Source organism: Lepidothrix coronata, unplaced genomic scaffold (genome assembly GCF_001604755.1).
Source record: "Lepidothrix coronata isolate B3197 unplaced genomic scaffold, Lepidothrix_coronata-1.0 Scaffold110, whole genome shotgun sequence".
Lineage (NCBI taxonomy): Eukaryota > Metazoa > Chordata > Aves > Passeriformes > Pipridae > Lepidothrix > Lepidothrix coronata.
The window spans coordinates 2,908,417-2,931,713 of record NW_016690290.1 but is presented as its reverse complement, the minus strand read 5'-3'; the positions used below and the strand labels follow the sequence as shown (position 1 = coordinate 2,931,713).

General features: G+C 50.9%; 3 protein-coding genes across 9 annotated transcripts; 1 reads left to right on the top strand and 2 right to left on the bottom strand.

Moving 5' to 3' along the window:
- Window positions 1-14: 14 nt before the first annotated feature.
- COQ9 (coenzyme Q9) lies at window positions 15-7,987 on the bottom strand. 2 transcript variants are annotated; one of them, XM_017824314.1, is made up of 9 exons: window positions 7,963-7,987; window positions 6,738-6,909; window positions 5,995-6,130; window positions 5,498-5,640; window positions 5,155-5,239; window positions 3,865-3,969; window positions 1,872-2,027; window positions 1,426-1,479; window positions 15-108 (listed from the first exon to the last, which is right to left on the bottom strand). In XM_017824314.1, the coding sequence occupies exons 1-9, from the start codon at window positions 7,970-7,972 to the stop codon at window positions 73-75; spliced, it is 897 nt and encodes a 298-aa protein (XP_017679803.1). In that variant the 5' UTR covers window positions 7,973-7,987; the 3' UTR covers window positions 15-72. The 2 variants fall into 2 exon arrangements, with proteins under 2 accessions (XP_017679803.1, XP_017679802.1); XM_017824313.1 differs by lacking the exon at window positions 7,963-7,987 and adding an exon at window positions 7,708-7,768.
- On the top strand, window positions 7,756-14,424 carry CIAPIN1 (cytokine induced apoptosis inhibitor 1). Of its 2 annotated transcripts, none has more exons than XM_017824316.1 (9): window positions 7,756-7,853; window positions 9,845-10,030; window positions 10,330-10,482; window positions 11,006-11,082; window positions 11,321-11,489; window positions 11,693-11,766; window positions 12,093-12,208; window positions 12,666-12,735; window positions 13,155-14,424. In XM_017824316.1, exons 2-9 carry the CDS (start codon window positions 9,874-9,876, stop codon window positions 13,263-13,265), a joined length of 927 nt encoding a protein of 308 aa, XP_017679805.1. In that variant the 5' UTR covers window positions 7,756-7,853; window positions 9,845-9,873; the 3' UTR covers window positions 13,266-14,424. The 2 variants fall into 2 exon arrangements, with proteins under 2 accessions (XP_017679805.1, XP_017679806.1); XM_017824317.1 differs by lacking the exon at window positions 7,756-7,853 and adding an exon at window positions 9,445-9,561.
- Window positions 14,425-15,954: 1,530 nt separating this feature from the next.
- Window positions 15,955-23,265, bottom strand: LOC108501937. 5 transcript variants are annotated; one of them, XM_017824302.1, is made up of 9 exons: window positions 23,066-23,265; window positions 22,127-22,335; window positions 21,373-21,540; window positions 20,381-20,510; window positions 19,829-20,098; window positions 19,410-19,460; window positions 18,917-19,018; window positions 18,384-18,430; window positions 15,955-18,089 (listed from the first exon to the last, which is right to left on the bottom strand). In XM_017824302.1, exons 2-9 carry the CDS (start codon window positions 22,163-22,165, stop codon window positions 17,910-17,912), a joined length of 987 nt encoding a protein of 328 aa, XP_017679791.1. In that variant the 5' UTR covers window positions 22,166-22,335; window positions 23,066-23,265; the 3' UTR covers window positions 15,955-17,909. The 5 variants fall into 5 exon arrangements, with proteins under 5 accessions (XP_017679791.1, XP_017679792.1, XP_017679793.1 ...); XM_017824303.1 differs by lacking the exon at window positions 23,066-23,265 and adding an exon at window positions 22,701-22,879; XM_017824304.1 differs by lacking the exon at window positions 21,373-21,540.
- Between the last annotated feature and the right edge of the window lie 32 nt (window positions 23,266-23,297).

Below are 23,297 nucleotides of genomic sequence, written 5' to 3'. Positions count from 1 at the left end.
AAAAGAGTCCGTGCAAGACAGAGTACGACTTTATTGGTGCCGGGGAAAGGGCCGCTCGCCGCCGCTCCCGCCTCACCGGCGCTGGTTCAGCCCCGCCAGGTTCCTGATCTGCGGGCACAGCGAGAGCGGGTTTAGAGCCGGTGTCCCGGAGCAGCTGCCGTGTGCTGGGAGCTGAGCTGTGGGGGCGAGGGCCAGGGGCCGGGAGGCGGTGAAGGATGTCCCTGGATCCACCTACAGCCACCCCTCTGAACGGTACCTGCTCTCCAAGTTTCAGCTTGGTTTTGTTCCTGCGGCCACACAGACCCTGACAGTGAATTTAAGCTTTCGGGGCCTTCAGCTCTCCCGTCCGTTTTGCAGAGACCTGGAGAGCTCAGGACACCTGTACAGTGACACATTGGGGACACCTGCACAGCACCCCTGGACATGGGAGGGTCAGATTTTTTTCCCCCCTAATAGTTATGTGTTGGGATGATTCTGTTCTAAAACACCTGGCTACAACCCACCCCCTTCAGAAGCCATCCAGTTCCTCCCGTTTATCTGTGCAGTGGATCTACTGCAGGGACAGACCAAAGAGCACAAACAGAGCACCAGGATTTTTTTAGTGAAGGTCCCTTCTGGATTATGCAGGTGTGAAAAGATGACAGAGGCTGAGAGACACTAAATTCCACCATAACTGCAGGGGGAAGGAGGTGGGAGAGAATCTTGAGAACTTCTTCATCAGTAAAAATTATTTCTAATTTATGTTCCAGCCTGTTTGTCTTGTCTCGATACAAGGAAAATGTATTTCTGATAGCAAGGAAATCACTTTGTTGCTAAATGCAATGGCAGTTGTCCAAAAATAGAACCACAGCAAGGCCCTGAAGCCCTTGAAAAGTCACTCCTGGGTACAGAAAGGGCTGTTTTGTATCCCAGAGGAAGCGCAGCTCCCTCTGTATGGACACAAAGCAGTCCAGGACATTACCAAGAAGTGAATGAATTCTTGGAAGGACACTGAGGTCAACTGAAACAGCTTGAGGAAGTCACCCTGCTCTAGCTCAGGGACAGGTGCCACCTCCCAAGTGTCCATGGGGGCACGAACCCTCCCTTACAATCTCCAGCACAGGGCCTGGCAGAGGGAGAGATCTTGTGACAAGCAATGGAGAACAGTTGTATTTATTCTGATCACCTGTCTCTCATCCCTAAAGCTCACCCTGCAGCTTCAGACTTAATTTCTTTCTGCTCTATTGCAAGTTCTTTCACCACAAAACCATGAACTAACTCCCAAACTACCCTGGAAATCATCCTTAAACATATCTAAGTTATGAAAGACAATTCTTTTTCATGTTGTCCCCCAGATTTGGGAGGAAAAACCATGCTGGCATTCAGCTTGGAAGGGGACAGGAGCAATTTTGGTCTCAGAGCCCTGCTGGTTTCAGCATTACTTACAGTAACTGCAGCTCCCATCAGGCCCTGGACAACAGCTTCTCCAGTGGATTGTACCTGGGAGACACAGGGAGAACAGGGCCTTTTGCTTTCTTCTGCAGTTGCACTTGTGGCCCCCAAACACAGAGAAGTAGTGCACAACAAGCATCTATCTGCTACAGAAAGGTGCTGACAGCACTGCAGACAAATGACAGACAGAGGTAAGACACACAGAAGAGGTTTCCTGGGCTGTCTCCCAACCACTGGGCCAGTCTGACACACAGGGCACCTACATGTCCTACTAGAAAACACATAAGCTTTTATTCATGTTGAACCAACAGCAACCACCTGCCAGCACAAGGGGCTCTCTCAGCAGCTGTGGGATCTGCCTGACGGAAAAGCCAGGTCTGCCTGCCCATACCCCTGGGGAGCAGGGGGATGCTGCACGTGTGCCTTGCCCCTCAGGTTACCTGGCTGGCTGTATTGCTCATGTTCATGGCGTCGGCCACTCTGTTCTCCAGGAAGCGCCAGGTGTCCTCGAAGTCAGGGGACGAGTCCTGCAGCATCACCAGCTCAGTGGTGTTGTAGATGCCGGTGAGCACAGCCCGACGGGTGTACCAGTTAAACTGCAAGGGCAGGAGAGGAGACAGACAAAGGTGTGGCCTGAATGCAGATCAAGAGAATGGCAAAGGAAAATCACACACCGACAGCACATTCCTTCCCCCCTTAAAATGTGTCCCTGTCAGAACAGCTGCTCCAGTGGCACCGGACAGGGATCACATGGATAGTGCCTAAAACTGCTGAGCAACCCCCCCCACCTGCTTCTGGCTGCAAGCAGGCACCTGCAGCAGGCAGCAAGTCCTCCTTGCCCAGCCTGTGTGCACTGTGTAACAGTTCACCTTTGCTTTACAGGCTGCCAGGCAATGCAATGCTCCAACTCAGACCTGATTAGCCACATTCATACATAACTTGAGCTGCCGCTCGCACCAGAGACAACCATGAAGAAAGGGAACAAACAGAGGACAGAACTGTGCAGGACATCACACCTTTTCCAAGTCCTGTCCCTGAAATACCAGTGCTGCCTGCTGAGTCACAAAATGCATCAGCACAGTGCTGGCAGCAGTGCTGTAGGTGCGTTACACCAACGGGTTACACAATGCAAAGGTGCACAAAATAACTCAAACTCCTCATAGTTTCCAGTGGCACCTGAGGCAGATGAAATATATAAAAATTTTTTAAAGCCGGTCTTCAATTCCATTTGCTGCTGTTGCGTAGGAAAAAATTCTGGTTGTTCCATTCATGATAACAGAGCAACGGAAAAATGAAAACACGGGCCTTGATTTTAAAAACAACAGCTGAGTGGAAAGCTCCACTGCTGGCACCACAACCTGCAAGCTATAACAAGGGGAGAAACATGGGGCATGTTGCCACTTGCAGCTGGATCACGTGCCTGAGACCAAACTCTTTCTATTGATTCTTCTCCTGCTCCAAAAAACCCACCTGAGGTGGTCTCTGAGGCACGGGCACACTCTGCCTAGCTCCTGGCACTGGGAAGAAGGATCCACTGCAAGCGACTTTAAACCCCTTTACTGGGAAAGAGGGAGCGGGCTCAGCATCACAGCTTCCCCAGAAAACTCATGTAACCAGTCAGAAGGTGCAAACAAAACACAAACTTTAGAACCTCTCCTTATCCCTGTGTCAGTGAGGACACTTTAGGAACAGTTCAGTGCAGACACTGGCTCCAACATGTCAATTTGACTTTCATAACCCAGAAGGGACTTTCAGTTCCTGAAGCAATCATGTTCTTTCAGTTCTCTTCTGGTTCATTCCTTTAATTTTTCTGTCGTCTTATTTATTTTTCACTGCAGTAGCTTCTCTTTTATACCCAGATAAAAGAAGCTTATTAAAGTAGTTTGTTAAAATGGCTCATTTAGCTTTTTCCATCTCTTCATACATCTATAAGAATTAAAGTAATTTATTAATTGCTTTAATTAAGGTTATAATTTTCTTTTATTTCCTGCCAGAAAGATGAAAGCTTTAATAAGCTACTGGTATTTTTAGGTAGGTTCTTTAAAGGTTTTCAAGTCAAGTCTGTAAATGCTACTGCTGGTGGAAGAGAGCTGTTTGACAGAGACACTGCTCGCTCACTGAATACGGGATCAACTTCTTAGTCTCAGAATCCCAACAATCTGTGCCTTCAAAAATGAAAAAGAAGAGCACTTAAGAGCATAGGAAAGTAGGTCCTTTTAATTTGCACTAATCCCACTGGCGCTAATTTGCATTTAGTCTCTTTAGAAATTAGACTGTAGTTTATAAAGAACCTTGGGTGCTTCTGAAATGTCTTCCCCATTCAACAAACACAGCCTCTCCAGAGGGATGTGGCCCCAGGCCTGCTTGAACCTGTCATTTTTGCTGAAGTGCTGAGGGGTAGAACCAGCCTGTCTGCAAAGCACAAAGACTTACATCTGTGGACTGGTCCCCAGCATAATGCCAGATATCATCGATCATGCTGGTGAGGAGGCTGAGGCCGGAGGGGATGTTACGTGGGAGCAACAGGACGCTCAGGGCCTGCGAAGGAAACACACAAACGGGAGAGTCCAAGAGAGAAGGATGTAATATTAAAGCAGACCGACAGTGCTCTGCTCTGTTATATTTTCCCTGTTGCTGTTGCCTCGCCTCCAGGTCCCAGTGACAAGTCCTCCCAGCTCTGTGCAGCCAGCACCAGGCTTTCCAAGCGGCGGGATGTGCAGGGAACACAGAGTGTGGCAGGTGAGCTCAGGCCTAGGCCCGTGCTGGAGCCCAAAGCTCCCTGCTCAGCTCAAACACCACTGTGTTGTCTCTCCTGAGCTGCCTCTCCAGCATGGAAACGGCACAGGCTGAGCTGACTCACCCTGTGCCCCTGTGGGCAGGGAGTCACCTCTCTCATTTCTCCGAATTTGACTTTGAACTCAAGAGCAGCAACCCAGGGCACAACAGCGCCAGCCATAATGGCCCTGCTGGGATCCTGCAGCCTTTGAACGTAATCACACAATGCCAGGAGAGTCACAAACCACCCACATTCCTTCACAAGGCAAGTTATGCTAATCTGGAAGAAGAACATGAAATTTGTGCCCTCTCTCTTTGCATGGAGTGCTGGATTCAGCTGCCCAGAGGCCAGCAGTGGTTCTGGACAGAGGCTGACCTTGCAGCAATCTTTGCAGCCCAAGGTTGGGAACTCTTTTCTTGTTACTGTGGCCACAATTGAATTCCCTTCCCACCCTGGCAAGAATGGCTTGAGAGTAAAATGTGAATTTTGAAGCATGGAGCCCTCTCAGTTCACAGCCCTACCCTCAGGCTGCCCAGGGTTTGTCAGTCACACACCAGAAGGGCAGTTTCTGCAGTAAAGCAGTTCTGCATTTCCAGGTGTCAGGTGATACTGGTGCAGCCAGAACAACCCTGCATGGAGCCTGACTTGCAGTGACACTGCAAGTAGGACTGAGCAGAGACACAGGTTATCCCCTGGGGATGCCAGATGGGTGGAGTGAACAACAGAGAGCTTTGCCTTTCCAGAACTGCAAGGAACAGTTGTTCTAAGGTCACCTTTAACTGCCTCCTTCCAAGGCTGATCTCCTCTTGAAGGCTACATATAATTTGAAACCAGCAAGGGTTTAATTTACAACCTTGAACTAATCTGGTGGAGAGACTACGTTGAAAGACACAGGGTGTTTAAAATACACACACAAGAAAGAGATAATCTTGATATTACTTTTATACCTGGGGCCATTTCTCAATATATGGAATCAGCATCCTCAGTCTGGCTTCCACAGCATCTCTCAGGAATTCATCTGTAGGCTTCTTCCTGGATAAGGAAAAAAAAATTAAGAAGAGTCCAGTCAAACTCAATTCTGATCTTGAAAGATCAATCTCCATGTGCCTCAGCAATAAATAAGCAAAGTATTATATATCCTTCATACTTTTGGTCCTACTCTGTATCTGGGAACATGGTTTTATTTGGGTAAATCATACTTTTAATTTAAAGTATCTGTGTCCCAGGTGGCCTGTCCACCCAGTTCCCAAAATCTGCCAAGGAAGATGTTTGCTCATACCCAATACTCACTCTGCTTCACCCAGCTGCACTAGTTTTTGCTCCTTCTCCAGCAGCTCAGACAGCTTGGCATTGCACTCAGACACAAAGTGGAGGATCAGTTCACTGCCATCACTGTGAAACATCCCTGCAGCAGCAACAGAGAGGCCCAGGGTCTGTAGGAAGAAGGGAGAAGCACAGAGAAGGTCACACACTGCTAGGCAGGATCCAGCTAGGAAAAATGTTGTATTTATTTTTGTGAAAGACTTTATATGAATTTAAACAAAGTGATGCTGCATTAACAAGAACTTCCTGTATGTGTTTTCCTCTCTTCAGGATCACTACATCATGCCTTAGTCTAACTCTGAAGGGGTTATCCTGTAGCAGCTGGGACACATTCCTGCCCGGTAGCATTTGCTGACTAGGGTGCATGGCCCAAGAGTATGTGGGGGAAGCATGCAGGCCTGGCTGTCTTTGCACTTCAGCCCCATCCAGTTTTCAACTGGTTTCTTGCTTCTCTCCCCACATACCTTGGCTCCCTCTGCAATGGCCTCTGCAGTCCAGCCATGTTCAGGCACGAACTCCAGCGCCGCTGTGAGGATTCGACGCTGCAGCTGCTCCTCGCTCTCATAGTCCTCAGACTCCTGGCCGCCCTGGCCAGTGTAACTATGAGAAGGTATTGTTACAGTGAGGGGAACGTCACCACCAAACACCAGCACCCTGGACTCTGCCACTCACTCGCTGCCACCGCTGCCTGCAAGCACATTTTGGGACCTGCTCGTTATAAATCTGGCCTCCTCCTGTAAAATCCTTCCCTTTCCAGAAAAATGATTCTTAATGAACTTTTGCTCTGAGAGAAGACTAAGGGAGGGCTCAATGTGGGTGCCTACATGGAGACCACTCAGCTCCAGAATCCCCCTCCTTTACAGAAAAGCTACACTACAGGTTTTTCCAACATGGGCTTTATAGTTATAGGCATATGGGCAACATGTTGTCCATATTTTGTTTAGATTTACACAAAAATCCAGACACAAAGACTTGCACTTTGCAGACAAGAGAGGTTCCCTCTTAGAAGCAAATCCCATCGTGTCTCCACGGTGGACAGTGGAATTTGCACTGTCACAGCAAACCAGCAAACCAGCTGCTGCAGTCTGAGGCTCCTTAATTCTGGATCTCCAGAGCTGTCTTCAAGTTTCAGATGTGAGTTTCAGGAAAGCAAAGCCCTGCAATCCCACTGTCAGCAGGGCTGTGCTGGGAAGAGCTGCTGAGTTACCTGGGGCGAGGGCCCTGAGGTTCCTGTTCGGGCTGGTGACCAGCTGGATGTGTATCGAACTGCTGCTGAGAGGAAGGTGTGAAGGGTTCCTTCTTGTGCTCATCGGAGACTCTCCTCAGCACGGCCGAGGCCTGGAGAGCTCGGACTGGTGGGTAGTGCTGGCACCTGACCACTGAAAGGGAAACCAGGAGAGTCAGTGTCTCCTTCTAACGCGAGGAAGCACAGAAAATTAAGGTGGAGAAGAGAGTTATGGTGAACACGGCTGAAAAGAACCACAGTTCGGGGTGTGTTTTTTTACACTTCCGAGAACTGCCGCTCTCAGCTGAGCTCACATTCACTTGAAAAAAATAAAGGAAAAATGTTTTGCGAGGGGAAGAACAGTGAGAATGGCACGTATCGCAAAGAGCTTCTGAATCTCGGACTGGAAACCAGGCACCAAAACGTGCCCTCTCCCCTTTTGGGTCCTGTTTGAGGTGTTCAAAGGAAGGAACAGACAAGTCACCCTCAGGAACGTGAGCAGCCCTAATATACACAACTGCTGACACTGTGCAGGGTTCTCATGTGACTCAAAGGCACGCTGGAGGAGCTTTTAATTTCAATGCTGCGACGTTTAGCTTTTTTTTTTTTTTTTTTTAATAAACTCGTTCGGCCGCCCACACTCCTAAAGAAAACCCCCACTTTTTTTTTTTTTTTTTTTAATAAACTCGTTCGGCCGCCCACACTCCTAAAGAAAACCCCCACCACGGGCCCCCTACTTCGAATCCACCCACTCAGCCCCCGCCGCCGGCTCCGCTTCCCTTCACAGCCCTCCTGCCCTTCACCTCACCTTGCCCCGCCCCGCCCCGCCCCGGGGCACGGGCACGAGCACGGGGGCGTGCACGGGCACGGGAGCGCGCAACCCCCCCCCCCCGTCTTCCCCCCTCACCACCGCCCCCGCTCCCGGCCCGGGCGCGCCCCCCCCGCCCCTCACCCGCGCGGCCCCGCCACAGCCGCCAGCCCGCGCGCCGCGCCGCGCCCGCCGCCGCCATCTTGGGAGCGGGCAGGGCGCGATGACGTCACGGTGACGGCGTCAGGCCGGGACGGGCGAGCGGCGCCGAGGGGGCGAAGCGGGGCCAGGTGAGTGCGGAGGGGAGCGGGGCCTCTTGTCACCCTGAGAGTCTGTCCCGAGGGCTTGCCGGAGGGGTGTGGGTGTCTTTATGTGTGTATATATATATGATTCCTTCACCAAATTCCATCACGTATCCTGTTCCTGCTCCCTCTAAACCGTCCCCGCTCGGTGACCGAGAGGTTTATTCCGCCCCGTTCTGCATGTGTTTAAAACGCGCACGTGCTGTAGGGCCCGCAGCTCTGGGCCGCGTTCTGGCCGTTGGCAGCCGGAGCGTTCCCGGCCGCTGGAAGCTCGAATATTCCCGGCCGCTGGAAGCTGGATCCTTCCCGGCCGCTGGAGTGCGTCGGGAGGCTCGAGTTTAGTCCTGATGTGCTACAGAACCCTGGAATGGTTTGGGTTGGAAGGGACCTTCGTGCTCACCCCCTTCCAACACTGCGGCTCTCTAAGCTGTTGAACGCCCCGTATTGTTTAACCCCTTCCCTTGCCCCGTTGCTCGGGAACTGTTAAATGCGTGTGACGTTGAGATAAGGGCCCCTCCTCACCCCCAGCACGCGGATCCAGCCCTTGGCCTCCTCCTGCATCTCGGGGAGCTGTTGGCTGAAGCTGGGGTTGCTGTTGGTGCAGTCTGGGCTCTGACTGATCTTGAAAGGTCACAACCTGCTGTTCAGAGAGGAAGGGTTTTATCTTAGCCTAACAGATAAACTTTGGGTTTATCTTAGCCTAACAGCTTATGTATCTGTTGGGATTTTCAGCCTTCTTGGGAAAGGTGATGTTTTTATGGGATTAATATGTGCGTTTATGAGTGTTACTGTCTGTTGTAGCTGTTTAGCTGGTGTCACACATGCAAGGCCAGCTGGGAGGTGCTATAACCTGCAGTGTACATCCAAGATCTTTCATTCCTTATCTGGCTGGCATTGCAGCTGCATTAATGTGAATTCCTACTGGAGTAGCTCAGACAAGGCACAAAGTTGTCCCATTCTGAACTTGTTTGCAATTCCCAGGAGAGAGGGGGTGTCCACGGCACACAGAGCCAGGGGAACCGGGGGTCAAAATCCACTCCACACCTGACTGCATTTAAATTTGGTACAGCATATCCCTGAGCTGTGCTTTCATGACAACGTGGTGGCAATAAGGCATTAACCAGAATGTGTCACGTAGTGATTCCTGGTAAAGACCTTGCTTACAACTGGCTCTCCCAAAATAAGTGTGTGGCTTGCAGCTAATGGAAGATACACCAGGCAACTATGCTGGTCACTAGTGCTCTCTGTTCTCTGTGGTCGTGTTAAATTAGGAAGAAAATAGGTTTGTGTTGGAAAGAGGAAAGAAGGGAGGTCACTGGGCTCAGTAGCTGGTGCTGCTGTGAGAACAGGTGGTGATGGGATACTATTGCTCCATCAGGAATACAGTCTTGTATAAAATATTAGTGGAGACTGATTTCTCAAAACTGTCACTTCACTGCATGTTCTGTTCCCCTCCTGCCTCCCTGTGATTTGCTCACCCAGTGCCACCAATCATAGCAGTGGGAGAGCCTCAATCTGGAATGCTGGGAATGCCAAAAGTTACTTTTTTTCCCCTCTCATGCACTGTGAAAGCAAATTCTGCTCGGACGTGTCCGGAGTAGGAGAGGCAAGGCAGTGTTTAATGTGAAATAGCTGTCACTAGTCTAGAAATCCAGAAATCCTGTGTTTGGCTTATTCAAATCTCTAAGGAAAGCAGGTAAGGTTTTGTTGGGTTTTTTTAAGCATGGCTTGCAGTCTCCTAGCAAAACTAGTCCCTCAGCTGGAGAGAAACTGAATTATGCCATTAAGTGTAGCTCTTCCTTCATGTCCTGTTAAAGCTCAGCTTGCGGGAACTTTGTGCTGCCCATCTCGAGAAAAATTATCCCCATTTATTGAAACAACTTGATGCTCCGTGATGAAGTCGCAGTCCACAGAGGTTCCTGCTGTGCTTGGCACTTACCCTTCCTCTCTCTCTCTCCCCTGACCCGTTCCTCTCTCAGCCACTGCCAGTTTTGCTGCTGCCGCCGAAATGGGGGAGTACGGGGTCACTCCGGGCCAGCGCGTGGCCATCGTCTGGGACAGCTCCTCGCCCGTCGAAGCCCTGAAGGATTTGGTGGATAAAATTCAGGCGCTGGTGGGAGCTGATAGTCGTGTCTCTGTGGAAAACGTTAACCAGCTGTCTCAGTGTAAGAATGAGCTTAATTTTTCACTGCTTTGTTTAAACGGAAGGGTGCTGCCGACATGTGAGCTGACACCTTCCCGCTTTGGGAGTCAGCACTCAGAACAATGACAGCACCTGCTGCTGACCCTTACCCTGGGCAGTACAGCCAGGGACGTGATACACCTTGGCTGTGCTTCTGTGACTGGTGTCTTTAATCAGTTACTGCTGTTGTATGCAAGCATGAGAGATGAGGGAGGTGGAACTGCTGTATTAAGCTGTGTGTGTACGTGTGTAAAATTGTACCATCTTCCTGTTTCTTCCCAGCGGCTCACAGGGAGTCCAGCTTTGATGTAATCCTCTCTGGCGTGGTCCCAGGCAGTGCAGCGCAGCACAGTGTGGAGCTGCTGGCAGAAGTAGCTCGGATACTTAAGCCAGGGGGCCGTGTCCTCCTGAAAGAACCAGTGGTTACGGAATCAGGTGAGAGAATTTTGCCTCCGTGGCAGCACAGCAGTTCTTGAGAGGATTAGGCTGAAATGGAAAGGACAGGAACCCCGACCGACATTCAGAGATTTTCATTCTCCTGACACAGTAACCCAGATAGCGAGGGTTTTACCCTGTGCTTAAGCAGGTGCTCATCAGAGATGTTTGCAGTCACTGCTTCTATCAAAAATGCTGGATAGGCTTGTTCCTAAACTACATTGAAAGGCTCAATGGACACTGGTCTTCTTCTCAGAGTGCAATGTTAAGTGGTTGCAGATGTTGTGTTTCTGAGGAGCTTCTGAAGTGGTTCTAAGTGCAGCTGACAAATGCCTGGAGAGGTTGCCCCGGAAGCCAATTGAGAAATAGTTATCCAGAAAAGGTTAGAAGCTAGGAAGGGCACAATTTTAAAGCAGATGTTTGGCTCGAGTACTTCCCTCTAAAGCTCTTGCTCTTCCAAGTTTCTTGGTGACCTTTATTGTGGTTCTTCACTCCTCCTGCTCTCTGATTTTGTGTCTTCCAGGAAACAATGGCAAAATCAAGACAGCAGCCAAGCTCCTCACAGCTCTGACTCTCTCTGGCTTGGTGGAAGTGAAGGAGGTACGTTTGTACTGACCACTTCCAGCACTGCCCTTGGGCAGTTACCTGGGGTGAGGTGTTTAGCTACCCTGGTTTGCTGTAAATGTGCATGGACACTGCCTGGCACAAACTTTGGTTGCTGCAAGGGTAGTGTTTTTCTTCAGGATTGAAAATATCTATTGTCTGTTCACTGGAATGCTGGACTGGGTGCTAAAATACAGGGTTCTGCATGAGGTTAACCTCAAATCTTACATTGCAGCTGCAAAAGGAAGCACTGACCGCGGAGGAGGCCCAGTCGGTCCGAGAGCATCTGGGTTACCAGGGCAATGACCTTCTCATTATTCAGATAGAAGGCAGGAAGCCCAATTTTGAAGTGGGATCCTCAAGTCAGCTCAAACTTTCCTTTGCCAAGAAATCTGGTCCTTCAGGTAAGGAGTGGTGCTTGCTAAATGTCTGGATTGCCTGGCTCTCAGTGGCAGGCATCCCTTGGAACAGGGAAACAGTTCCCAGCTAGGGAGTGCTAGAATAAAAACCTGTGAAGTGAGGCTTTCAAAAGTGGCTTGAACTCTGTTGGGAGTAGATGGGGCAAAGGCTGGAATAACTGCTATTTCTTCCTTTGTTTTGGCTCCAGGAAAACCCTCTGTGGACCCAGCTGCTGCCAAGCTATGGACACTCTCTGCCAATGATATGAATGATGAAGAGATGGTATCTGGTTTTGTTTGTGAGGCTTTGCTGTTGTTCCTTCTCTCTTCTTTCCTATTCTAAATAGTTTCAGTCATGCCTCTTGTGAAGCTTTACAACTTAAAGAGGTACAAAAGCCTCCCTAAGGCAAATTATCTCATCTACTCTGTGGGGTCTGGAGAGACCAGTGGTGTGAAGAGGGTGGAGAGGAGACAGGGATAGGAGGGGACACCTGCAGCACTTTAATGCCAGTGTACAGATAGCACCATTTCTTTGAACCTAACTCAGCAGTGTCATTCCCTACTGACAAATCCATTTCCTGCTTCTTGTCTCCCATGGTGTGTTTTCAGGACCTTTTGGACTCTGATGAGCTCTTGGATTCAGAGGATTTGAAAAAGCCAGATCCATCATCCCTCAGAGCTCCATCCTGCAAAGAAATGGGCAAAAAGAAAGCCTGCAAGAACTGGTCAGTGCTGGAATTAGCATATCAGTGAACCTTTTAACTGCAGCATTAAACCTGTTGAGTTGGAGGGATTTTAAAAAGATTTTAGGCAATTTGCTGTTCTTCAGAGCCTAATTCTCTTGGTTCATGTCCTTTCTTATCTTAATTATTGGAATGTAAATCCAAATACAATGAGGATTGACCAGTGACTGCTACAAATTACCTCGATGATCAACAGCCGTCTACAAGGTGGCTACAAGTTCCTGCAGCTTGACTGAAACCCTAGTTTCTTAGATTTCAAGCAGAAATAGCACACAGCAAGTACTGTGGTGTTGAAGAACAAAGTGAGGAGTGTGAGTCCCAGAGTCAGCTGTTGTGTGACAGAGGGAGGGCTGTCACATGTGAGCAGGGCTGGAACAAGTGTTGATGACTCATGACCTTTAAGCAGAAAGATACAGGTGACTTCTCTATTTTTCTACAGCACGTGTGGCTTGGCTGAAGAATTGGAACAGGAGAAGAAGAGCTCACAGCCCAAATCTGCCTGTGGAAATGTAAGTAGTGATTTTTGTCCCTATACTGTAGTTTGCAGTACGTGATCTCTGTGTAAGAATTGTGTTCTCTGGTGACTGCTGCCTGAGCTGGCTCACTGCTTCCAAACGCTGCCTGTGCAGCTTCTGCAGAGCTTGAGGATCTCCATGTGGGAGCCCACAGGGCCCTCATGGTGGTCGTGGGCTGCCCCAGCCTGGGCACACTAGGTGGGGCAGAGGCTCAACTTCTTCCATGTGAGCCCAGTGCCCTGCACAGCTCTGCCAACCAGTCGTGTTGAGAAGGGGGCAGAAGGGAAGTGGTCTCTGTGCTGATCGATGCTGAAAAGAACATACTCATCTCTTGAGCTAGAGGAATGGTACCACAGGGGAAGACACCTGAAAGTGCCCCTGATTACAGACAGTGCTTTTCTTTGCCTTTCCAGTGCTATCTGGGGGATGCATTCCGCTGTGCCAGCTGCCCTTACCTGGGGATGCCTGCCTTCAAGCCTGGGGAGAAGATTGTCCTGAAAGAGAACCAGCTGCATGATGCCTAACAAAGACATCTCTGGATGTCCTGCAAAGGACTCTGCTGCCTTTCCATTACTCTGAGGTTCTTCCTGCAGTCCTCCTCATCCTCTCAAACTCATGCTCTCTGGCCAATACTCCGTGTGGGGAGGGGCACTGCGGGCACTGACACTGCTGTGAGCTCATCACTTGTAATCAGCCTTGGGCTACCTGACAACTCACGTACCAGACTTCATGTTACACCTTGGTTTAGCTGCTCTTATCCTGGCTGTCACAGCGTGTCCCGCCAGCAGAGGGAAGCAGAATCAAGTGTCAGGTTGTCCTTGTGTGCCTGTGGCAGGACCCGGATTTCCCAATGCACGTGTTGTACAGCTCTAATTTGCCCTGATTTTCCCTGGTGATGCAGCAGCTCTGGCTCAGCTCCCTGGGGTTACACTGGGCTCCTGCTCTCTTTGAAATTTAAACCTGAAACCCCTTACCTCGTGAAGGTGGCTCAGCAGCTCCTGTTGCAAGTCAGGAGCAGGGAGTATACTTAGCAGTATGTACTCTGAGAAGTGTGTGTGATCTTCTTGGTAAAGTCTGGCAGGCGTGATGAATTTCCAAGTGTTTTGGGAGTCCCTGCCCCCACCTGTTTACAGCAAAATGACAAAGATTTAGTCCCACCTAGAAAACTCCTGCCCTTACGGCAGGGACCTGATGAAACAAGATCTGTCTTGTCCTCCCACAGCTTTCAGTCCAATGCAAACTGATAACACAAGGGCAGTCTGAGACTGTCACCTCTCTTGGTGGTTACCAAGTGAGTTACCTGCAGTGTCCAATACATAAGAACATAGCAATAACTTAATTTCTAGATGATCTGTGGTCGACACCTGCTCCCTCTCCATGAGATACTATTTATTTGTGTAAGAAGTTAGTGAAATATCCCACAGGTGTGGGATGGAGGAGCTGTTCACGTTTTGTGCGGGGCTTTCTTCTCACCCAGGGTGGGAGAGGAGGAAAACCCACATCCAGTGTCTCAGTGAGGACTGCTTTGTTGGAGCTCTTGCTCTTCAGGATGTGACTGCTTGTTCTGTGCTACCTGAGTTACTCACTAAACTCACGGAGGGGGCTGGGATGAAAGGCTGTTCTGTTCTTGAAATAAAAGTGACCAATAGTAAAGCCTTTGTTTTAAGGCTGGTATTAGTGGCATTCTAACTGTGTCTCTCCTTCTAGTCAGCCTCTCAGTGATTTCTGGAACTGTTGAAATGTTGGGTTTCCTCTTGGAGTTCTCCATAAATTGTTCCTTTGAAAACTTGACTTGAATACATGATACATAATGGAAAGAACAGATGTTAAGGAAAACTGTTAAAACTTTCCTTTCTGACCATTCAGATGTTGCTCTAGGACTCACACTTGCACCACCCCAGGCTGTCACTGCTGGGACTGAAGCCCCTTCATGCCAGAGCTCGGCTTTTCCAGGCCCCTTCCTCACTCTCCTCCCCAGTCCCTGCCTCTGTCATCAGCAAGAACAGCTCCCAAGGACTCTTGTGATAAACCACCTGTCCAAACGACTTATTGTTCCTATCTTGTGATGTAAGGAAATGGGCAAAAGCCTCTGCTCACTTATGGCTTTTGGGGATTTTATTGCCTTTTCTTAGTCTCACTGGAAGAGGAAGATCAGATGACTCTGTCTTCACATGAAAGGTCCCCGATAAAGGCAGCCCTTAACCTAAACTAGGCTTTCCTTTCAGAAGTAAATAAGATAAGAGAGGCAGGAAGCAGCAGCAGAAGCTTTTGTTTTACACTGATTCACTCAACTGGAATTCCAACAGGCTGGAAGCACTTTCAGCTACTGCTGAGTTCAGTCAGTGATGGTTAAGGCTGTATAATCTTGTTTTCTTTAAATAGCTTTACTTGCTCTTGCTGTGCCAGAGGCCCTCCAAGGGTGACAGTGTGGCAGTGGAGCATGTGCTGGGTGGGAGTATGATCCTGTCACGATGGTTTCAAGGAGTATTTACCCTTTTAGCCCCCTTCCCTAGGGGGTCTCAGCAGATACTGTAAACACACCCTGCAGCAGAGTTTAATCTGCAGCTTCAGCCATTTGCAGTGAAGCTTCTCTGATTTTTCTCCCAGTGGCTGACCAGCTCCTTGCTCCTCTGAACTCTGTGCTCCAGGCAGCCAAAGCCACCCTCTCTCCAGGTGATCTGGGTTGGACACACAGTGCCAGGTGTGGCCTGTGGGGAGTTCAGGACTGACCTCACATCTCAAATGAGGCTGCTGAGAGCAGGTAGGACTAAAACTACCCTGCTCTGTGGCACTGAGTGAGCTTGGTGGCTTTATTTCTTTTGGGGTATTGCATCATCCATCCTCCTCTGCACATTCCCTCTATACCACTGCCTCAGGCAGTGGTTTATGGCACTGCAAAGATAAGCATCTGCTCATCCCCTTTTTGGTGGTTGTAAGTCACATCCCTCACTGGCTATTGGCAGCCTCATCCTCCCTGTTGTTTCTCCTCCAAGACAGAGGTCAGTGCCTTCCTCAGCCTGAGCCATTTTCCTCCCCCAGTGTCTTCCTCTTCTTCTGACTAATCTGTTCTCTCCTCTTTCCCTGCTCCATTTCCTTTCAGCTCTCTCTTTCTGTTATTCTTTCCCTAATTTTCTTATGTTTTCTCTCTTCTGTCCTGGCCTCTCATCTTTTTTATGCCATCCAAGTGTACTGGAGTCCTCCTCACCCATCCCCATCCTTTCCCATTCCTCCTCTTCTGCTCCTTGTCTTCTGTTTTTCCCCTTTGCCAGGTTTTCACATCATGACCCAAGTCATATCCCTGTTCTTTCCGTTGTGGATTCCTGCTGCTTTTCCAGCAGGCAGGGAGCACAGTGGAGGCCAAGTCTCTCCCCAGACTTTTACTTTTGTTTCTCTGCCTGAGTCAGGCTTCCTCTGCAGTGAGCACTCACCTGCCTTGGGCACACAAAGAGACAAGAGGGCCCTCTGTCCATACAGAGGTGTTTGGGGCAAGGAGGGCATTGGGTTTATTACTGCTTTATCTTCACACACTTGCTTAGCTTCTTGTGATAGCAACTTTTTGAGAAGTGAAATTTGGAGCCTCAGCTCTGGCCATAGCTGCTTCACCTTTTTAAAAATAGCCAATGGCCAAAGATGCTGCCCCCACCCTTCCTGCCTCCACTTGAGATGTTACCTCCACTAGTTCCTCAAGAGCCCTGGCTGCGTTTCCCCACCTCTTGCTCACTCGTGTAACTGCTCCAAGGCTATTTCATGGCTTCTTGCCTGGTTCCTTGTTAAAAACACTCTCCCAGATCTGATCCCCCACTAACCTTGGGGTTATGATGCAGCACTATGACTGTCCCAGCTTTCTCTGGTTCATAACTTTCATTGGTTCATAACTCTTTTCTGATGAAGGACCACACTTTTCCTTCCTCTTCTTTTTGAGGTAGTTGAGCAAATGCAGAGCCTTTTGCAGACCACTGACCATGGCTGCTTGTGACAGGTCACTGTCTGGATATTCTGGTTAAGCAACCCCAGCTCCTTCAGCTGTTCCTCATCAGACTTGTGCTCCAGACCCTTCCCCAGCTCTGTCGCCCCTCTCTGGACATGCTCCAGCACTTTTCTTGTCATGAGGGACCAAAACTGAACACAGGATTTGAGGTGCCTCACCAGGCACAGGGGCGTGGCCACTACCCTGGTCCTGCTGGCCCTGCTGTTGCTGGTACAAGTCAGGATGCTGCTGGCCTTCTTGCCCACCTGGGCACATTGCTGGCTCATGTTCAGCCAGCTGTCAAACACAAGGTGGCCCGCAGACCCTCCTCTGATCCTTGTTGGAACTCTGCCCCAGCACCCCACCAGGAGGGTGCAGGATTTCTGCCTGCACATCCCACCCAAGAGCAAGCAACAGGTCTCCTTTCCATGAGGATAGGGTGGGAGCTGAATGGTGTCTGCTCTAAGCCAAAAATACCCTGGCCCTCCAGGGATAGCTTGGAAACAACCCCTGAGGAACAATGGACAGTGAGGTATTCTGGAGATCCTCCATCTTGCTTCCTTTCTGCAGGCAGAAGGAGACCTTTCAATTTTTAATTTTCCAAAGTGCAGGAAAGCTTTACATGCATGAGGACACTCAGCCACTCCCAGTGCAAAGCAGATCCATGTGGATCATGGCAGCAGCACCCACAATGCACTTCTATGAAGCAAGTGATGCTTTTCCATATTTGTCCCTTGTGTTTCAAGTGAGTGAACCAGAGCAAGGTCAACCCCTGTCACAGCAGGTGCCTGCTCCAGAGAAAAATCCAGAAAACTGCTCCAGGACATGGCCACCCCACCCAGCATGTCCAGCACCAAGGGAACACCAAGTTCTTCCTGGACCATGGTGGCCACACAGTGCACGAGGACCTTCCTGAAACATGGAGCAAGTTGTTAGAGGAGCCTGTCGGTGACTGGAGACAGTGAAAACAGTTGCTGAGGCTTGGCTGTGCTTGGAGCTGCAGAAGGAAAGGGGAAAAGCAGCTCAAGAGTCCTGTCATGTTGAGTCAGGAGACATGGCTTCTTCCAGGGGAACATACAGCACAGTGGTGGAGCCATTGGGGTCTTTGGTCATCAAGATTGCACTTCTGTATGAGCTAACACCTAGTATTTGGGGAGAACAACCCCAACAGATGTACAAGCTGCTCACCCTCCCTTCTCCCTCATTTGCCCTTTCTGCTGGGGAAGACATCCACTGCTGTGCTGGCTGCACTGGCATCCCCACCACTCTGTTGTGATGGCTTGATCTCGGTGTAAATGATGCTGGAGGAGGCAGGTTTTGTCTCCTTTTCAAACTTCAGGTTGGCATAGGTCAGGTCCTCAGTCCCTGTCACCGGGGCTTCCTGCAGGGAGAGAGCAATGAGTAGAGCCTTGGCTTTCCTTTCTGTGTTTCCCCTGATGTTTTTCCACTGGCACAACTATTTGCACTGCCCAAGCATTATCCAGCTTGCTCTGAAGTGCCACCTACTCAGACGCTCATAAGCCCCTATTTAATGGGAATTAATAAGTGTTTAGGACCATGTTTTGAGAAAGCAAAGCTGATTTTACTCTGAAATCCTTTAAGTGGGTATTCAACAGCCAGTGCTTTTATTGACAGGGAGGAAGAAGTGATATGTGCAAAGCCCCCCCTGGCTTACCCTGCTGAGCTGATCCACTTCTGCCACTTCCCTACTTGTGATCTTTCCTGAAAAACAAAACAGAGTTTAAATAGCAGTTAAAATAATGACAATGATAATTATTTTAAATTAAGAAAATAAGGAAAAAAATAAGCACACATTTGCACTGATTCTGCTTTTGTTGTAGTAGAGGATGAGGCTGTCTGAGCTGTCTGGCTCAGAAGATGACCAAGGGGCAGGAGAGGTTGGAAAGGGCTTAAAAGCCCTTGGAGAGGCTGGAGAACAGCTCTGAGCTGGACACTTCTAGAAATGTGGTGATATGCAAGAGCTGTCTCACACCACAGCCTGTGCCATAACTGGGCTCCCACCAGCAACTGGCCAGAAGGGAGGGAGGGGCTGAACCTTCTCCCCACCCCAGGACAGCTTGTCCAGGAGGACAGACTTGTGAAGGGAACACTGAGCAAGCAGGAGCAGCAGGATGTTGAAGATGGACATCTCCCAAGCCTGGGTTTGTCCAGAGCAGCAGATGAGGAGGAGCTGCCAACCAGCCTTACCTGTTCTGTTCCTTCTGCGCTGCCACAGCAGGAAGCCAAGGATGGGTGTGTAGATGAGTGTCCCCACCGCTAAGCCAAAGGAGATGCACAAGAGGTTGAGTCCTGCACACACAACACCACAGAGGCACTCGTGAGCCACCATCCCACTGTGCAGGGACACACACGCTGCCATCGCCTCCTTCACAGGGGTGGTTCTTTTCCAAACCTGGGCTTCCCGACCCTGAGCCACCCACAGCCCCGGGGTACTGACAAAATTCTGCAGGGAACAGTCTGCAAATCTCATCTGAACTCAGACAGGGGGTAGACAGAGCATCAGAGCCCCTTCCCAGGATCACAACCTCTGATCCACTGGTGCCTACCCAGGTTTGGCAGTGGCTCCCACCCATTCATGGGAAAACATCAGGATGTTTTCCCCCTTACTGCTCCTCCTTCTTTTTCCCTGAAGACTCCTCCTGCCCCTCGCTCTTGCAGCCCCGGGGTTGTGAGGACACACCTGTCCAGATCTTCTCTGTGACATTGGTCTGAAGTCCTGCAAGGCAACACCCTGAAAGACAGAAGCATGAGTGAGAGACTGTCCAGAGGCAGAGAACACCCTGCACCATGCCCTGCTTTGGGGCAGGAACCTGGACCCCATGGCCCTGGCTGTCCCGCTCCTGCCCCTGCAGCTCCAGCCACCTCAGCACTCAGCTGATGTGCTGCAGCTGGAGGATATGGCAGGTCCTGTTTCAAGGAACCAATGGCCCAGCAGCTCCATGGTGAGATGCAGCTGCCAAAAGGGCTGTGCTGGGCTGGCCCTTCCAGTTCCCAGGATGTTTTCAGGGGAAATGGTGCATGGGGGAACCAGGGGAGCGCTGGTCATAGCCTCCTCTGCCCACTCATCACCCCCATGAAAACAGACCCACTGCCACTTACTGGGAACTGTATCCTGTGTGCCATTTCCAATGTCTGTTGAGTTTATTCTTGTGATGGAGATGCTAAACTCACAGGTTCCCATGTGGGCTGCACTCATGCAGGGGCTGATGAGATTCGTACAGTTTTCTCCCTGAGCCGTGGTGTTGGTTTGATTCCACCTCTCCAGACCTTTAGGTTCGTACCAGTTCACATGTACCATGAGATTCTTTGACCAAATTTCAAGTTTACACTGCCTAGTGATGCCTGAGTTTTCTGTCTGGCTGACTGTCCCTGGAGGAAACAGAACCAAAAGTCATAACTGAAATGCAAGTCACATATACGATTTTGCGGGGTCATGTACCACTGGCACATATTGGGTCCCCGTGGGCAGAGCTCACAGCCTGTGCACACACAATTGCAGGGGGGATCCCTCTGCAAGGAGGGTGCAGAAGAGGGGGATGAATGCTGCAAGAGAAGAGGAAAAAGCAGCAGCAGCCTCTTCCCAAACCTCCCTGCAGGCATATGCAAAAAGGGAAGAGTTCAGAGCAGAGAGACGAGCACAGGGGCACTCACCAGTTGGCAGCCAGACGAGGAACAGCAAGGACAGAAAGCCACTGGTCAGCTGGATCTCCATGATTCCCAACAGCCTCGTGGTGATGATGCTGGGTGCCTGGTGGGATCGGCCAGGAGGTTCCCGTCTCTCCTGCAGCTCGAAGGTCACTGCTCAGCTGAGATGAGCTGAAGCCCTGCCGGGAGCTCCCCTCCTCACACTCAGCCAGACAGTTCTCTCTGTGCTCACAGGCTTCCCCTCTCTTCCCCTTCTCTTGCTTCAGCCCAATTCTTATCTCCACTCCGCTTGATTCCTCCTCCGGTTTCATCCTGACCACAAACCCTTGGCCCTGAGCCCCGAGTAATGTATCCAGGAACTGCTGATGGCCCTTTCTCAGTGCTCCAGGGCCCAGCCCAGCAGCTCTCTGCAGCTGGCACAGGCAGGTGAAGGGAAAAAGGGCTTCCCCAGTTTCCTACAGCACCACTGAGTCTGTTTTGTTTTACACCAGGAAATGCAGCCCTTGGAGGAGGCAGTGCTGCCGTCACAGGGGGACACGGGGTGATGTCCACACCCATCTGGTGTCCTTGCTGAGCTCAGGTGGGGGGGACCGGCACACCCTGCCAGCCCCCAGCCACCCAATTCAACAGGGGGATGGGCTTGGTCACAATGTTCTGGTTGTGGGATGTACAAGCCCCAGCCAGGTAGGGACTGCTGCAGCCCCCTGCCCCCTGCTCTGGCCATGAGCACCCAGATCCCAGCTCCTGCCCTGCAGGGACAGAGTGCTGCAGGCAGCCCCCTGTGTCCCCTTGTCACCTCTGGCAGGACATACACCAGGACAGGAATGCCCACCAGGCCAGACAGTTTGTGTCACCTCTGCCACCAATGGGACACGGGCAGCACAGGCAGCAGGTGCAGGCCCTCTGTGTCCCCAGTCTCCATGTGGACAATCTCTGCTGCTCCCTACTGCCTGCCATCACTCTTCCTCTTCTGTGCTCAGAGCAAAACCTGCTCCCACCTGCCATTTACTCCCCTCACAGTAACCAGCCCCTACATCTGCCAGGCACACACAGCCCAGCCACGTGTGTCTCCTGGGGGAAAGGGTGTGCACTGGAGCTCTTCTCCACCACCCAGTGGAATGTCCAGGCTGAAGCACAGCTGAGGTCTCATCTGGAAAACAATTCACCTGAGGAAACAGCAACATCAGCAGGGTATTTACCAATGAGGGGGTCAGAAAACTAGATTCTTGTGGTACAAGATCCACAAGAATGAGAAGCAAGAGGCTCTGTTTTCTCTTGCTCTCCCCTCCCGACTCTTTCATCTCTTCCCACAGTCTTTCTGATGTTCAACTTCCTCTCTGCACTGGAGGCTTCCTCTCCTCTCACCTCACAACTGCACAACAACACGTACTTGTTGCTTCCTTCCCTTTCATTCCTATTCTAGTTCTCACATTTGCTGGCACTGATGAAGGTGACTGAACATGAGGTGAACCCTTCCACATATCTCGGAGATGGTGGATCCACAGATCCTGGAGCAGGCAATCCCTGCGGTCACCTTCCAAAGTCTCTGGTGCAGAGGATGGACAGGAGCCATCCTGACCCAGGTGTACTGCACATAAGTACAAGCCTTGCCTGGATTGCCCTTAGGAAGTGGGATTCTTTGCTCAATTAGGAGAATTCTCTACATTCCAATTAGGACAGTGGGGAAATGAGCAGGTCATTAACAGAGCTCAGTAAGACCAAGTCAGTGATAGCAAAAACCATGAGCCCTACCCATGCACAACCTCCTCCTCTCTGATGGATCTGGAGCATCTCCCCAGGAACGGGCTCAGCAAGACCTTCTCCAGGGGGCAGTGCCTTCCCAGTCTTCCCAACTGCAGTGCTGGCAGAACTGAAGGTTAATGTCTTGCCTTCTGCTGACTCCACAGATCTCCTCTCCTACCAGAACCCCTTCTCCAGCTCCACAGCAACACTCCAGGAAGCTGCCAAGGAAAAAGGAGAGCAGGAAAGGACAATGTTGTTAATAACACATGAGATGCCTTGTGTCAGTCAGTGGCTACACGAGGCACTACACAATGTCTAAAGCAGGAGGGAGGCTGCAGAGCTCCTCAGCAGCTCTCCACTGCCTTGAAGTGAACCTGGGAAACACAGAAGGTGCTCAGGAGCGCCTGCCTGACGTCCTGTCACCGAGTCTTCCTCTCCCAACTTCTGGGAGTCAGTGAGGAGCCTCCTGTGCAATGCTGGGAGAGGATGAGGAGCAGTGTGAGGAGAAGGGCTGTGGTGGCTGTACGGGCACTCTTCTTTAGGTGTTGGTGTTCTGCCCTCCCCAGGGTCTCCAAAAGCACACCTTCCATTGCCCAGCAGGATCCTGCCCCTGGCTTGTCTCTAACAAAGCTCCTTTGTGAGCAACGGACAGACACGGATTCCCTGGACCCAGAGTGCTCCTGGGAATCTCACAGCACAAGCTGCCCAGGCGGCCGGGGGGGCTGACACATTGACCTGAGGGCCCACAGCCCTCACACAGCAGGGCCTGGCGCAGCCAGCGGCTGAGCACGAGAGCCCCGGGTGCTGGTGGTCACCGAGCGGGACGTGGCTGCAGAGACTGAAGGTGTCCCGGTCTCCCTGAAGTAGAGAATCGTCAGGAAGCGGGGAGTGGCCGCCCTGGGCAGAACCAGCACACAAATCAAACAGCTACAGGACACAGAGACACACCTGGAGCCCAGAGCGCAACCAGCTCTGGAACCCAAAGCCCTTCAGCTGAGCGCTCATCGCGGGGACGACGAGCTCCACGCTGATCTTCCATTGGCTGCTAGAGCTGTCCATCCCGCCTTTCCGCAGCTCTCCGGCCGCGGGATTGGTTGTCCTCTCACGCGGTGGGTGAAGCCACCCTGGGCGCCGCCATGTTTCAAGCCGTTGCCCGGCGGAGGGGTGGGGCGGTGCTGGG